General features: G+C 40.8%; 1 protein-coding gene across 1 annotated transcript in view; it reads left to right on the forward strand.

Annotated features, from left to right (window-relative positions):
* The window catches only part of pkhd1l1.1 (PKHD1 like 1, tandem duplicate 1), a 64,836-nt gene that overhangs the window by 28,912 nt on the left and 20,362 nt on the right, over positions 1-15,562 (forward strand). The window contains 16 exon segments of the mRNA XM_034201615.1: positions 196-444; positions 1,248-1,397; positions 1,864-2,038; positions 2,988-3,144; positions 3,249-3,408; positions 3,791-4,000; positions 4,878-5,007; positions 5,752-5,993; positions 6,573-6,709; positions 6,789-7,818; positions 11,119-11,310; positions 11,731-11,882; positions 12,528-12,687; positions 13,277-13,425; positions 13,428-13,450; positions 14,131-14,219. Of these exon segments, the coding sequence (XP_034057506.1) occupies positions 196-444; positions 1,248-1,397; positions 1,864-2,038; positions 2,988-3,144; positions 3,249-3,408; positions 3,791-4,000; positions 4,878-5,007; positions 5,752-5,993; positions 6,573-6,709; positions 6,789-7,818; positions 11,119-11,310; positions 11,731-11,882; positions 12,528-12,687; positions 13,277-13,425; positions 13,428-13,450; positions 14,131-14,219 (3,405 nt within the window).

Below are 15,562 nucleotides of genomic sequence, written 5' to 3' on the forward strand. Positions count from 1 at the left end.
GCTTAGACATTTGTATTAGTTACAAGGGAATCCATAATGTTTTTACATCAGTGGATATGGTCAACAAAAGCTGTCTGTTTGCCTGAATAAAGCCAAAGCCTCTACATGTATACGATTCAGTGTTTTATGTTCATATTTTGCTCCATCCCATCATGTGTGTCAGTAACTCCTCCTCTCCTCCGTTATTTCCCACAGGGCCTAGCGGTGCGGTGCTCACCCTGACAGGTTCAGGGTTTGGCAGCGACTCTCAGCTCGTCTCCGTCACCATGAACCACGTCCCATGTGTGGTGTCCACCGTCTCTGACTCCCAGGTGCAGTGCACGGCAGGAGACAACCCGGGAGGGGCGTACCCCGTGGTGCTGCTCCACCAGGTCAAGGGTCTCGCCCAGTCTAGTGTCATGTTCACGTATGAGCTGACCCTGAGCAGCGTGCAGCCCAACGAGGGTAAGACAGAGGCAGTGTCTTCATTTCTACATTATACTTTATATTCACAGTCACAAACACAAAATATACAGTATCAAAAGCATATCGAAGTAAAGGTGAATCAGCACTTATTGATATCAAGTAGAGAGCTTGAATACAACTGATGCATCAAATACTGAAGAAACTTGCAGATCTAGAATGAATATCTATTTGCAGTAAAATGTGTAATATGTTGTACTTTATGTAAATTAAGTAAACAATGTATACGTCCTATATGGCTACTGTTTTGGCCAGGTCACCTGTGTAAAAGACATTGTTGATCTCAACAGGTATTGAGGAGAAAAAAGGCTTCTACTTGTTAATACACAACAATATAAAAATCAAATAGAGCATCAATTAAGAAATGTTAAAGACCAAGAACAAACGTCACTGGTAGAAATACACAAGTTAATATATAAAACATGTTTTTTGTTGCCGCTATCAGACCATCTAAAGCCGTTCTGAACGGAGAAAGTGACGGCTTTACTTTCCTAATATTCACAGAAATATCAAATACTATTGTCACTCTCGAACATATACATAAACCACCAAAAGAAAGTCTTCCTTATATCAGATATACATATACACATACATTTGACTTGTACTGCCTCAATCAGGCTATACTGTATTTAATCAATCAATAGGCTTGCTGATGCTTTTACAGTACTTCCTCTATTGGCACTTGTATTTAATAGCTTTATTATTTTTTGCTTTCATTTGCTGCACCATATCAATATCAATATTTTCTTACTGAACAACTTATTTCTCCCTCCTTTGTGATGCAGGCAGTTTTGGTGGCGGCGCTGTGCTGGCGGTGCAGGGTTCAGGCTTTGACCCGGATGTCTCCACGGTGACGATCTGCGGGGAGGCGTGTGACGTCCACAGAGACATGTCCACATCGTCCCGCCTCTACTGCATGTCCCCATCCATCAAGAGTGAGTTGAGGATTATCCACAGAGGTTCAAAGACAACACAGAGATACACATCGTTTTTTCTCATTTATTTATTCATTTATTGTACTACTGGTATTATTACGGGAAGCACAATATCCAGTATCTTACATTCTTGCACATCCGGAAAAAACTGTTATATTCTACTTATTCTAATCCACAGTTTTAGTAAAGGCTTTTCCAAGAATCTGTCCACGCTAATGATCATTTTAGTTAGTTTCATTATGTCAAAGCAGTCTTTAACCTGTCAAAGCAGTGATCTCTAAACGCTCTAATGGAGACAGACTGAGGAATGCCCTCAGCCTTTCATGGCAGGAGAACATGACATGTCAATTGTCACATTAACTTGTCAAGGTAGATGAGACATATGTTATCTCTGAGCACTTATCTGGATTCCCGCTGTCCTTTTGTTGTTGTTGTACTGTGTGTTTGACACGCTGTCTGCTCTCAGGTAATCAGTCGGAGGTGGCGTGCGTGGTGGCTGTCGTCAACCAGCTGGATGATGTCAACATAGCGAACGGCTACACGTATAAATCTCAGATGACTCCGGTGATCTCTGAGGTTTCTCCACGCAGAGGAGGCACGGCTGGAGGCACCCGGCTCACCATCAGCGGCTCCGGCTTCAGGTGAACAGAGGGCCACACCCAGATACGCTCCTCTGGTTCAGAACAAAGCACTCAACTTACACAACATCTCTTTTTCCTACATGGAACAAAGTCTGTGCTTTCATCGGTTTATCGTCTGACTTGAATGTCTGACTTTTGACACGTAACACATTATATTTTAATTTTTAGTAGCATTTTCACATAAATACATTATCCAAAATACCAATAATAAAGATTTACTGTACAGTTAATTATATATAAACACCTTATTATAAATAGTAGACAACAGTATATATATATTATTATATGTTTATATTTTAAATATGATTTCATATGTATTTCTAAAGGTTTCTTTATTAAGATACAACAAATTATACAATAAAATAGCATTATTAAACATAGCATACCTCAATACTCTCATATACCTTAACATCATATGAATATAATAAAAATGATTTTATTAACAGTTTATTATAGATATGTATTGAAAGCAATGTAAATGTATTCTATTCTATGTAATTACAATATATAAGATTATATTATTTATATAATTAATATAATGTAATATATAGTATCATTTACTCAACTCAAACAAGATAATATCAGATATACTATTGTATATTATAATATATTAATGTATACTATCTTTTTGTAGTATGATATGGTATGTTAAAGTAAGATAATATTTGTATTTTAATATATAGCTGATATTATTCTTGAATATCATGTTAATGTATTTTATAATAATTTATAAAAATGATACTACATTAAAATGTACAGGATTTATCTGATTTATTACATTATAATAAAGAGGTTTATTATGTGTAAGTAAGTAGAGTAATTGTAACGTGTACCTTATATATTGTACTATATTTATTTAATTCTATACATAAAGTCAATAATATTTGTATGTCACAATACTATGTCAAATATAAGCTTTATATTTTAATAATTGATCATCACCTTACAGCGCCGACATGGGTGATGTGAACGTGACCATCGCAGGCTCTGTGTGTGACGTTCAGTCAACCAACAACACACACATCATCTGTGTGACCAACTCTCAGCAGCGCTCTCAGGAAGCCAAGGTCCGAGTCAGCATCGCAGACAGAGGCATCGCCCAGATGGTGAGGGACCACCCCCTGAGATAAATCCCAGCACAGTGTTTTACATAATGTCAATCTTTTTTTGTACATATTTGTGTTAATCCAGTACTTGTCTCTTTCTTCAGGATTCTTCAGCAGATTTCTTCTACATTGACGTGTGGTCGTCCAGGTTCACGTGGGGCGGTCTGTCTCCCCCCGAGAGGGGCTCGTTTGCCGTCATCACTAAAGGCCAGTTCATCCTGCTGGACACCAGCACCCCTGTGCTGAAAATGCTCCTCATCCAAGGTACAAAAATGTGCATTTTCACAGTTGTTTTGGCTGTGTTTATGTATGGACGTTATTTATATGTAATGATAAATATAATTTTTTTGAGGCAAATGTATTTTCCTTTCTGGCTTTCAGTCTCTTTTTGTTATTTTCATGTCTTTTCTGAAACTTTTTTAGGAAGGGAAATATAATTTATATATTTATTTATTTTTGTCGCAAAGGTTCGTAGGACCACTAGGGAAGGTGTTGATTTTTTCTAAGACACAAGCAAGCATTTTTCTGAATTCAGTTTTGTATGGAGGCAACTGATGGCAATATCATTTTTTATTAATCCAAAATATATATGAACTTACACTCACACTTCACAAACACTGTAATGTGTGTGTTTCTTTGTGCTCAGGAGGGACTTTGGTGTTTGATGAAGCAGACATCGAGCTGCAGGCTGAAAACATCCTGATCACAGATGGCGGACGGCTCCAGATCGGCCAGGAGGGGGCACCCTTCCAGCACAAAGCCATCATCACGCTCCATGGAAACCTGCGCTCACCTGAACTTCCTATCTATGGAACCAAGACGTTGGGTGTCAGAGAGGGAGTTCTGGACCTGCATGGTATGAACACACACAGGAACACATTCAAAATGATGAGAGGATCAACATCATTTCTGTCTGCTAAACCCGTTAACACCCGTTTAGTGTAGTAAAAATCAGCTCCACATCAACCCATTCACACATTAAAGGTGGAGTAGGTCATTTTGGAGAAACCAGCTCGAGTGCGCTAGAATTTGAAAATACACAACCGGAAAGAATCTGCCACTTCCTTACAGATCCCCTCCTACAACACACACGAACGCGCACATGAGGGCACGAGATAAGTTTGTGCACAGATGGAAGGCTGACAGGCAGGTAGGCCATCCAGTTATTTTAGCCGGGCCAGCTCAGATGATTGGTTGTACTTTTTACAGTATTACGGCTTCCACAGATGACGTTTTTTAATGTATTTGTTGTCAAAGCACTTCAGATATTCATTGCTATCGGGATGTTAAGAGCATTCCATGGAATATAACAAAAAGTGTATCTCGAGCCGGTTTCTCAAACTTACCTACCCCACCTTTAATGCATCAGTGATAATATAATAAACGTATTATTCATACAACACTAGGAAATGGGTCGTTTGACTTACCAAGTTTTTTTATTTTTAACTTTTGTTACTACATAGGTTGCTAGTAGAACTTTAGTATTTGTATTTAAATACTATTTTTGACTTGTAAAGGCATATACACTGAATCGTAGTCATCGAACTTAAGCAACTTTGAACTGAAATGTCCTCACTCCAATATTTGAAAACCTCCTGATTACATGACTTCATGTCAGGTAATAGTAAGCTGACAGAGTCATTTGAGTCGCGTGTCCTGGAGGAGAAGAAGTTATTATTGGATGACCCCCCCCCCCTCAGGTGCAAGTCTTTGTTGACAACCTGTTTCTCCAGGTATTCCTGTTCCTGTCACTTGGACCCATTTGGCGCAGACGGCGAGCGCAAGCTCCGACTCACTGACTCTCATGAAGGGGGTCACATGGAATGTTGGAGATGAAATTGTCATCGCCTCAACCGGAGACAGGTACAGTCTCAAACTCCAGTGTCAAAGCAGAAAATATTTTTTTAAGAAAGACACTTCTTTTAAAAGGTCAAAACACAGTAACTACATATGTGATCAACGTTGAGTTAAAAGAAAAATCTGACTTCTTAGCTGACCATTCAAAAAAATTATGCAATTATGCAATAGAAATGTGTAATTTTGGTACAAAATCACAGAATGTAAGAGCCAAACTGCAGTGACAGCTGGTGAGATAGACTGGACAACATGATCTCCAAGTGATCGCTATGTAACACCTATATACGTGTAACACATGCGCTTTATTAGCGCTCAAACACATTGTACGTGATATGCTAAAGAGTGGGACATTTCAAACAGATCTCTAAGCTATTGACCAATCACAACAGAGCGGAACAGCTAACAAATCAGAGCAGACTGCGCTCTGGTTTCAGACAGAGGGTGAAAAGAGGTGCTGCAGCACAGGCAGTATGAGAAAAGTAAAGAGCTTTTTGAACATTAAAGCATGGAATGATGTCACAGCAGAGGAACACAATACAAATATGAAAATAAAATGAGCATAATAGGGCCCCTTTAATATATACTATAACAAGAAGAGACAACGTTACAGGTGGATAGCTTTACACATTGAATCACCTTTTGAAAGCTTTGGGAAGATCCAATCATATTCACTGTTTAATTGTATCTTCATTGGCAGAGATAAAACAGTGTTTTGGAGCTGCAGCTCTAAATCATTCATTTTGTTTCCAGGCACAGCCAGAAAGAGAACGAGGTGAGGAAAATCGCTGCTGTGTCTGCTGACGGGAAGACGTTGACTCTGACCGAAGCGCTGGAGTACTCTCACCTGGGGGTGTCCGTCACGCTACCCGACGGCACGGTGTTTGAGGGCCGCGCAGAGGTGGGGCTCCTCACCAGGAACATCTTGATACGAGGCGCCCAACATGAAGAATGGAAGGATGATATCAAACCCTGCCCCGCTGGCTTTAACACAGGTACTGGGTTTCAGATTTTCTTATTCAATTTTAAAAGCGGCATCCAAGTTAAGAATAAAATATATCATTGTCAACTAAAATCCAGAAACAAACTGCAAAGTTCAAATAACAGCCCGAATCAGAAAAGTTCTGGTAGTTTAAATAAATTGATGATAAAAAAATTATGTTTTCATCATCCAATAATATTAATTTCAGCTCGAATTCTATTTATTATTTATGTATGTATTGCTTGTTAGTTTGTTGTTTTTGGATCCCTTAATAGACTGAACAGTCATGTTGCCCAGTCTAGTCAGGGCAACATGTTATATTAATATTATGTAACTCCAAATAAATGATTTAAAACAATAAGAAAAAACATACAAGTAAAACCGACATAATTATTTAAAGTTAAGACAAACTACAAAACAAAGTTGGAATTCATGATAAATAGTACGGAGAGCCTTTTAAATCAGAAAAAAATAATAGCTTCTAATTTAATTATAAATCTGCTGACTTGATATCAATGTGGAGCTTGTGTCATAATTCTGGTTATACAGCATATGGATATGCAGTAGTAACATCCTTCTGTCCCTGCCACAGGTGAATTCGCCACCCAAAACTGTTTCCAAGGGCGATTCGGAGAGGAGACGGGCAGCGATCAGTTTGGAGCGGCCATCATGTTTCACGCAGACACTCCGGGACAGAATCTGGCAATCGGCAGACTGGAATATATTGAGGTGAGATGATTTCAACTTCTTTATTTGTCTACAGCATGTGTTCTCCTCATCCTCACACCGAAACGTTGGTCTTCCTCAGATCTACCATGCAGGACAGGCCTTCAGGCTGGGGCGTTACCCCATCCACTGGCATCTGATGGGAGACATCAAATTCAAGTCCTATGTGCGGGGTTGCTCCATCCATCAGACCTTCAACAGGGCCGTCACCATCCACAACACCCACAACCTCCTGGTGGAGCACAACGTCATCTACGACATCATGGGCGGCGCCTTCTTCATCGAGGACGGCATAGAGACGGGGAACGTCCTACAGTACAACCTGGCTGTGTTTGTGAAACAGAGCACCAGCCTGCTGAACGACGACGTCACCCCCGCCGCCTACTGGGTCACCAACCCCAACAACATCATCCGCCACAACGCCGCAGCGGGGGGCACCCACTTCGGGTTCTGGTACCGCATGCACAACCACCCCGACGGCCCGTCCTACGACAGCAGCATCTGCCAGAAGAAGGTTCCTCTGGGTGAGTTTTACAACAACACCGTGCACTCCCAGGGCTGGTTCGGCATCTGGATCTTCACCGACTACTTCCCCATGAAGGACGGAGGCTGCCGCTCCTCAACCCCTGAGCCCGCCGTGTTCCGAGGCCTCACCACCTGGAACTGTGAGAAAGGTGCCGAGTGGGTCAACGCGGGCTCAGTGCAGTTCCACGAGTTCATCATGGTGAACAACGAGAAAGCCGGTATCGAAGCGAAGCGCGTCCTTCGGTGGGCCGTGAGCGGGTTCGGCGAGGAAGGAGGGGCCACAATGTCTAACTGCACCATCGTGGGTCACGTGGAAGAGCTGGGACTGGGACAGGACTACTGCACAACCCGGGGGGTCATCGCGCCGCTGGACGATGGCCTGAGTGTCCTCAACACCAAGTTCATTAACTTCGACAGGGGCTCGTGCGCTGCCATCGGAGTGGCCAGGATCGACGGCACGTGCCTGGATCGCTGCGGAGGCTGGGCCGCCCATTTTGCTGGGATCCAGTACTTCAATTCACCCAACAAGGTGGGCTTCAGGTGGGAGCATGAGGCGCAGCTGGTGGACATTGACGGCTCCCTCACAGGTACTTTAATCTCTTTCTGTTTCTGTCTTTAACCTATTGCCCATGTTTCTTTAATTTAACTAACTACATCTTTAATCAGTAACTTAAAGTGGACCTATCATGCTATATTTGAACAATATAATCGTAGGGCCATACCTATATAAAACATGTCTGTGAATTTTTTTCCAAATACCAAACAGATCCTGCATTTTAGCCATGCCTCATTTCTCTCTATTTGCTCTTTCCAGCCCTGTTTTTGCAGGGGCTGATTCTGTGACGTAGCTTTAATGCAAATGAGCTTCAGCTGACCACGCCCCCCTGCAGGAGAGGGGAGCGTGTCTTTGAGATCAGCTGCTGGGCTCTCAGAAGAGGGGGACAAAAAGAGATCTCTGTCCTCCGTGGTTTATTCTTATATATGATTATATAGAGTCATTATTCATTTGTTTTAAAGCTCAATAAATAACAAAGAAGACCTTTGACCGGCACTTTTCTAATTTTGTCCGGAAGATTTTAAATTTAACGGACATGTTGACCGGCGAAAAAAAATCTAGCTGGAACTCTGCCGCACGGTACCCTCGTCCCTTGGAAGAGACGGAGAGGTGGGTGTTTGTCACCTGCTGGTGGCAAACCGGAGAGAATGACAGTGCTTGCCTTGACGGGGAGGGATTGCATTGAATTACAGCAGCAGGAGCAAACGCTTGCCTCAGGGAGGGAGAAAAAGAGCCACAGCGGAGAATAAACAGAAGGGCAACCATGCGCGGGAAGTCTTCTTCGCTGCTTTTGTGGAAGACTACAGCGCCCCTTATGGCGCGTTTCTACTGCAGGCCTCGCTCGGTTTGGTTAGGCCTTATTAGGCCCGGCTCACTTTAATGCTGCGCTTCCATTACAGTTTAGGAACTGGGGCAGTTACTATAGTAACGCAGTGTAGGCGGAGCCGTGACGTCATCTTCAATGAGAGCCCCAGAAAAACAACACAGCCGTTAGCTGTTAGCCCTCAGAGCTCACAGCTCCTCATATCTGTTCAGAAACTAGACAAAAGTTAAACAAGTACAAACCACAGACTGCCTGTGTTATGGCGAATACAGTCGCTGGTTTATTTATGTCTGTATAGGCCGTTGTTGTGAGTGTGGACGGTCGGAGCATATATAACGTTAGCTTAGCCAAGCTACATTTAGAAAACACGCATTTTAAAAGGGTTTTTTGCCTGCCGTCTGTCTGCAGACTTGTCAAAGCATTAATTCATGGTTTTTACTAACCGGTATCAGTATGTTGTTACTTCGGCATCATTTTGAAACGTGTATTACAATTAAATCACGGTAAAATATGTTCATCTTGTTGTAGTTGTAGCCCCCTTGCCAGCGATTCTCTCTCTAGTTTAGCATACTCAGCCCGACTCAGCCTGGTTGTTCCTGGCCCTAGCACCAGGATTTAGTCGGGCCAGAAAAAAGGTGAAAAAGTAGCCCCGGGCCAAAACTAGGCCAAGTGGAAACGCAACCAAAAACGGGCCCTGCACGGCTCGGCACGCTTAAAGCGAGCTACCCGCTGCAGTGGAAACGCGCCATTACAGGCCTGGCATATGTACTACAGCGTCTCCAGCGCTTTCGAGCGGCAATGGCCGGCCGTGGCCCAACCTCACATTCCCCTGATAGGTGGAGGGTTGGCCATATAGGCGGAGCTCCTCGTTCCTGACGTCAGAGAACTTTCAAATCTGTATCAGTCTGTATCAGATCCGTTGCAGCTCCGTTTTTAGAGATTTGGGTATGGAGGAAAAGAGAGAGGGTTGTGTTTTCTGACACTTGGTGAGTTCCCTGACACACCGGGGACACATATTCATGTATACAAGACGTACAAAAGTGCATTTTGCATGATAGGTCCACTTTAATCCATAAGGTTTTTCAGGAAATGATCGCCATTACAGTTTGTATTCAATGTGTTATTTATTAATGATACGAAGGTAAGAATTGGATTGTTATAACTTATTGTAATATATTTCTAAAGCACAAATATCCCTGATATATACTATATATATACACTGAACAAAAATATAAACGCAACACTTTTGTTTTTGCTCCCATTTTTCATGAGATGAACTCAAAGATCTAAAACATTTCTATATACACAAAATAACCATTTCTCTCAAATATTGTTCACAAATCTGAAAAAAACTGGGGGGGTCCGAAAACCAGTCAGTATCTGGTGTGAGGGGTAGGGTTAGGGTTAGGGTAATGTTGTGAATCGAGTAGCCTGTGTTCGTCGTCCATAACATACGCCTGCCCATACCATAACCCCACCACCACCATGGGCCACTCAATTCACAACATTACCCTAATCCTCCCCCTCACACCAGATACTGACTGGTTTTCGGAACCCCCCAGACCCCCCCAATAAAGCAAAAATTCACGTTTCAGAGTGGCCTTTTATTGTGGCCAGCCTAAGGCACACCTGTGCAATAAGCATGCTGTCTAATCAGCATCTTGATATGCCACACCTGTGAGGTGGGATGGATTATCTCGACAAAGGAGAAGTGCTCACTATCACAGATCTTTTCAGATTTGTGAACAATATTTGAGATAAATGGTTATTTTGTGTATATAGAAAATGTTTTAGATCTTTGAGTTCATCTCATGAAAAATGGGAGCAAAAACAAAAGTGTTGCGTTTATATTTTTGTTCAGTGTATATATATACTGTACTATAAATAATGTCCTTTGATCCGTCATGTATAGCCATATACAGTAGTACATGTAACAATGCAAAAAAGCTGTTAACCAATCACAACAGAGCCAACCAGCTCACCAATCAGAGCAGATGGGCTCTGGTTTCAGACAGAGGGTGAAAAGAGGTGCTGCAGCACAGGCAGTATGAGAAAGAGCTTTTTGAAAATGAAAGCATGGAGACATGTCACAGGAGAGGAACACAATACAAATACGAACCTGAACATGAGCCTGATAAGGCCCCTTTAATGCCTGAGACACAAGCTGCAAGTAGTAGTCTTGTGCCAAAACACATGCAATTCGTTTTTAATCAATAAGAGAAACAACAAAGAGATTTGAACACCTTGTGAAAAAATTAATTCTCATTCGTGAATTTAACTAAAGCAAATGAGGAAAAACTGTTAAAAATATTTCTGGTTTTATTAAGTTTGTCTTTGTAACCCTCAGCCCTAAGTGTATTGGCTCCTTATGAAGAGAATTGTTCAAAAGTACGTCTTTCATTTTCATGTCATTACAACCTAAAACAGCAAATATCAGGTTTGGGCTCAGGTGTGCTTACTATTCCTTCATTCAAATCAACTCTGTCCCCCATGTTTCCCTGATTCCAGGAACCATCAACCATAAAGTGGTGCCTCTAAGCGCCCTGCTGGACCCCGCCCACTGTTCCCAGAGTGCCGAATGGAGCGTGGGTTTCCCCGGCGCCGTGTGCGACCACACCGTCAACTTCCATCGTTTCGCGTTCAACAATCCATCGCCGCAATCTCTGGAGGGCAAGGACGTCATCTTAACCAACTCACATGGTAATAAAATACACAGACTCACTACTTTTCACCTCTGTAATCTTCACTGACCTCTACTGGTGGTCAGTGGGAAATGCAGTATGGGGCGGAAACTATAGAGCAACAGAAACACATTATAGAAGGACATTTAATAAAAGTTTGATTTGGAGGTGCCTTTAAAGAAACCCAAAGTCAGAAGCAGTCAAAAAATGCAAATACAAATTTTAAAAAAGCTAAAATCGAATAGGGCAGGTATAAAAACAAGAATAGCGTCAGTAAATAGTTGTATTAGTTTATCTTATTAGTCTACATAATGTCAATTAGACGCATGTAGGAAATAATGTAATAACTATCATTTTGCTTTTATTTGACGAGGTGATTGGCGTGGTCATAGTATGATGTTCCCACTGTATAAATGAAAGGATTTTGTTTTTTGTATAGGCTCCAGCGCCGTTCCCTATCTGAAGAAGAGGATGACTCATAAGCTGGGCTGGATGGCCATGATCCCCTCTGGACTAACGTACAACATGATCTTTGATGACATGAACCACGTCACCAACATCACCTACAAAGGAACATTCTACGGCTTCAAGGTACCTGCAACATCCCTCACATGATGCAACACAAGGACCACACTGTAAATACCTGTGGTGTAAAGTGACTAAGTACATTTACTAAGTACTGTACTTCATTTTGAGGTACTTGTACATTACTTGAGTATTGCCATTTAATGCTACTTCTAATCCACTACAATTCAGAGATAAAAAAAGGTTTAAAAAAGTGTACTTGTACTCCTCTATATTCATTGAATGTTTATTGATAATATGAAATATAATCAAGTTTTAAATCAGACTTTAGTTCCACCTGGAGTAAACTCACAAACTACCCTGCAGTATACAAAGTCCTTCAAACTAGCTGCTCCTTTACCAGCTTTGAGAACACTTTCATGATCAATCATTATAAAACATATCATATATATTATTCTGAAAAGGACCAATCTGCACAATCACTACTTTTACTGTCGCTACTTTAACTATATTTTGATGAGAATACTTTTCTACTTTTACTTGAGGAACATTTTTTTTGCAGGATTTGTACTTGTAACAGAGTATTCCTACACTCTACAATACTTCTACTTTTACTTAAATACAAGATCTGGGTACTTTCCCCACCTCTACTCTGTACACTTCACCTGTTTTTCACGGTATACTGAAGTTTTTTGCTTGTGCTTCACACAGGTTGATGAATTTGTGATCATCAACCACAACTTCACCCAGAGTCCGGATAAATTCCGAATCATCGACGAGAGGAACGGCTCGTCCATGCCGCTCAGCTACAGCAACAACAGGAACGGAGACTGGTTCTTCAACAGCAGCTCCAACGACCTCTACTACATCAGTACGCCACACTTTATTATGGATCTGTAGCCAAATGTTCAGTGTAGATCTACACGTATGAGGACTTCCTGCTTTTCTAGTATGTGTCTTAATTGAATACTTGCTGGTCAGACAAAACAAGATGTCGCCTTGCCTGTTTGATTTTCTAACGGACATTATTTTTCACTATTTTAAAAACTAGAAAATCTAAAGGTTAAAAACAAATGATGCCTTTGTTATTGTGCCTTCAAAATGTGCCTGAGAATGTTTTGGTATTTACATATTTAGGGTATAAAAGATGTTTATCCTGCTTACTTATTCAGCTGTTTAACTGTTCAAAAAAGACAACATCAAGCTTATACACAATATATATAATACAAGGATTTGTGTAGTAGGCCTACCTTTAGAAATTAGTTTTACAATTTAAACTTGCAGCATTATTTACATTAACATAGTTATTGTCATTGGTCTGAATCCACATTTTAATTTCACATGAGCTGTTAGATTTTGTGAAAATGTGATAATTTGCATCGAGATGACCTAAAACTGAAATTCAGAGTTTGTAACTTGATCACTCAAACTGATTTAGTGATTTGACATTGTGTCTGCAGTCTCTGGGAAGACGAGTCAGCGCCGGCGTCGGGAGAGTGCCGACCGCTCCTTGTTGGACTCCGCGGTGCAGTTCAGGGTGTACCGATGCTTCTACCCCAACTGCATCACACCTACCCCCCCCCCCCCCAGTCACAGTGTCCCCCCCTCCCCACCCACCGGCCTGCCAACTTCATGTACGTTAAACTGCAACATGTTATTAAAGAGCAGGAAGATATTTATTTCAACTTAAAGTATTCAAAAGTACACATTTTGCTGGTATTATGTTATATATATTGTAGATGTATCATAACTATTGTATTTACATGTGAAAAGCTCCACATTTCTAACAATCATATCTTCAGTTTAATCTGAGTAACCTGTTTTTTTATTTTTTACAATTTAAATATTGTGTAATGAGTGTTGTTATCTTAAAACAAGACCAAATTAAGGTAGGAACTAGAACTATATATATAACGATACGTTGTTTTTTTATTACTAGAATTCTCTCTGAAATTCAAGGGAATCGGAGTGTAAAGTAGAATCATTTTTTCTAAAAACTTTAACTTTGATTTTTAAAGACATTATCAATCTTCTTTTTTTTTACAGAAAAGGTGTTTCATTAGAAGCCTTTTTTTCCCTTTTTTATGTTCTTTTTCTCTGGGGGACAATTTTGTAGATGCACGTAGAATTGTACTTTTACAGTGACACAACATAAGGAAAATGTAAAGAAACTACACACTGACCAGCAAACCACACAAGCAGTGACATGGAAGAAAAGTCACAAATATTATAATACCTTCAACTGAAAATAATGATTGTGTTTCCTCTGGATTCCCTGTAGTAAAGTGTTTTTTGATTGTGTGTCTTTCTGTAGCCGGTGGTCTGATGAATCTTTCTGGACAAGTTCAGCTGAGAATAACAACCAAGCCCCAACAGCAGGCAGCGATGTGGTCATCCCAGCAGGTAATGTCTAGAAGATAACGAAAACATTGAAAAGGAAGGAAAACTACTGAATAATGCTCATTATGTAGACAGCGTTGATGTGAAATCACCAATGACCAGAGATAGCAAAAGTACACACATCCTTTACTCAAGTAGAAGTACAGATACTCATGTTTGTAAAAGTAGAAGTACTGACTAAACTTCTTTACTCAAGTAAAAGTAAAGAAGTATGGGCTTTGAAATGTACTTCAGTAAAAAGTGCCCATAACTAGCAGCTGTTTTAAAGAGTACCTGACCTCCCTTTATATTAATAGAACAATAATGTCATTGTTAGCTAATGAATGTTTCCATGCTGAACAACGGCAACATGACAACGTTTCCATTGGTCCCTCTTCTTTAGAGAAGACCAGGAAATGATGGATACACGGATCGTGTTCAAATCAATAGGCACGCAATGACTCTAAAGAATAATGATCACGCACCAAACACACATTCAGACTAAAGGAACCAGCCTGTTTGGAAAATGAGAGAAGTAGAAAGTACAGATATTTGTGTTCAACATGTAAGAAGTAAAAGTAAAAAGTCGTCAGAAAAATAAGAAGTGGAGTAAAGTACTGATACCAGAGAAATGTACTTAAGGACAGTAACGAAGTATTTGTACTCCTCTTCTTCCCACCTCTGCCAATGACGAATGAAGATTCAGTTTGTGCCAGATATCATATTATAATATGCCCTAATATTAAGTCCCCAAATAAATCCTCCCTAATTGATCTCATTTTAACTAATGTTCCCTATAAATACTCAGCTGTGGGAGTATTTGCGAATGATCTGAGTGACCACTGTGTTGTAGCCACAATTAGGGACACTAAGGTCCAAAAGGTTAAACCTCGTATTATCATCAAGAGAGACATCAAACATTTTGTGGAGCAGGGTTTTGTGCATGATCTGTTTGGGTTTGATTGGGGAAAAATCGATCTGTGTGCTGATGTAGAAACCGCATGGTCTTATTTTTATCTTGGTTTTATGGAAATTATAGATAGACATGCACCCCTGCGTACATTTAGAGTGAAGGGACGAGACAATCCTTGGTTTTCTGCTGAATTATCTATTCTCCTACATGAGAGAAACAAGGCCTGGGCAAAGGCTAGGAATTCAGGCTCAGAGGTAGAATGGCTGCGTTTTAGGCAGCTAAGAAATAGCTTCACTTCACATGTCAAAAGTGCTAAATCTAAGTATTATCTGTCAGTTACCACAAAGAACCTGAGCAACCCTAGAAAATTCTGGAAAGCCATAAAATCGATATCCACCGGTGATATCCGTAATGAGCTACCTCCGTGCCTTACCACAGTATCTGGCACTATATC

The sequence above is a fragment of the Gymnodraco acuticeps genome, unplaced genomic scaffold, assembly GCF_902827175.1.
Source record: "Gymnodraco acuticeps unplaced genomic scaffold, fGymAcu1.1, whole genome shotgun sequence".
NCBI lineage: Eukaryota > Metazoa > Chordata > Actinopteri > Perciformes > Bathydraconidae > Gymnodraco > Gymnodraco acuticeps.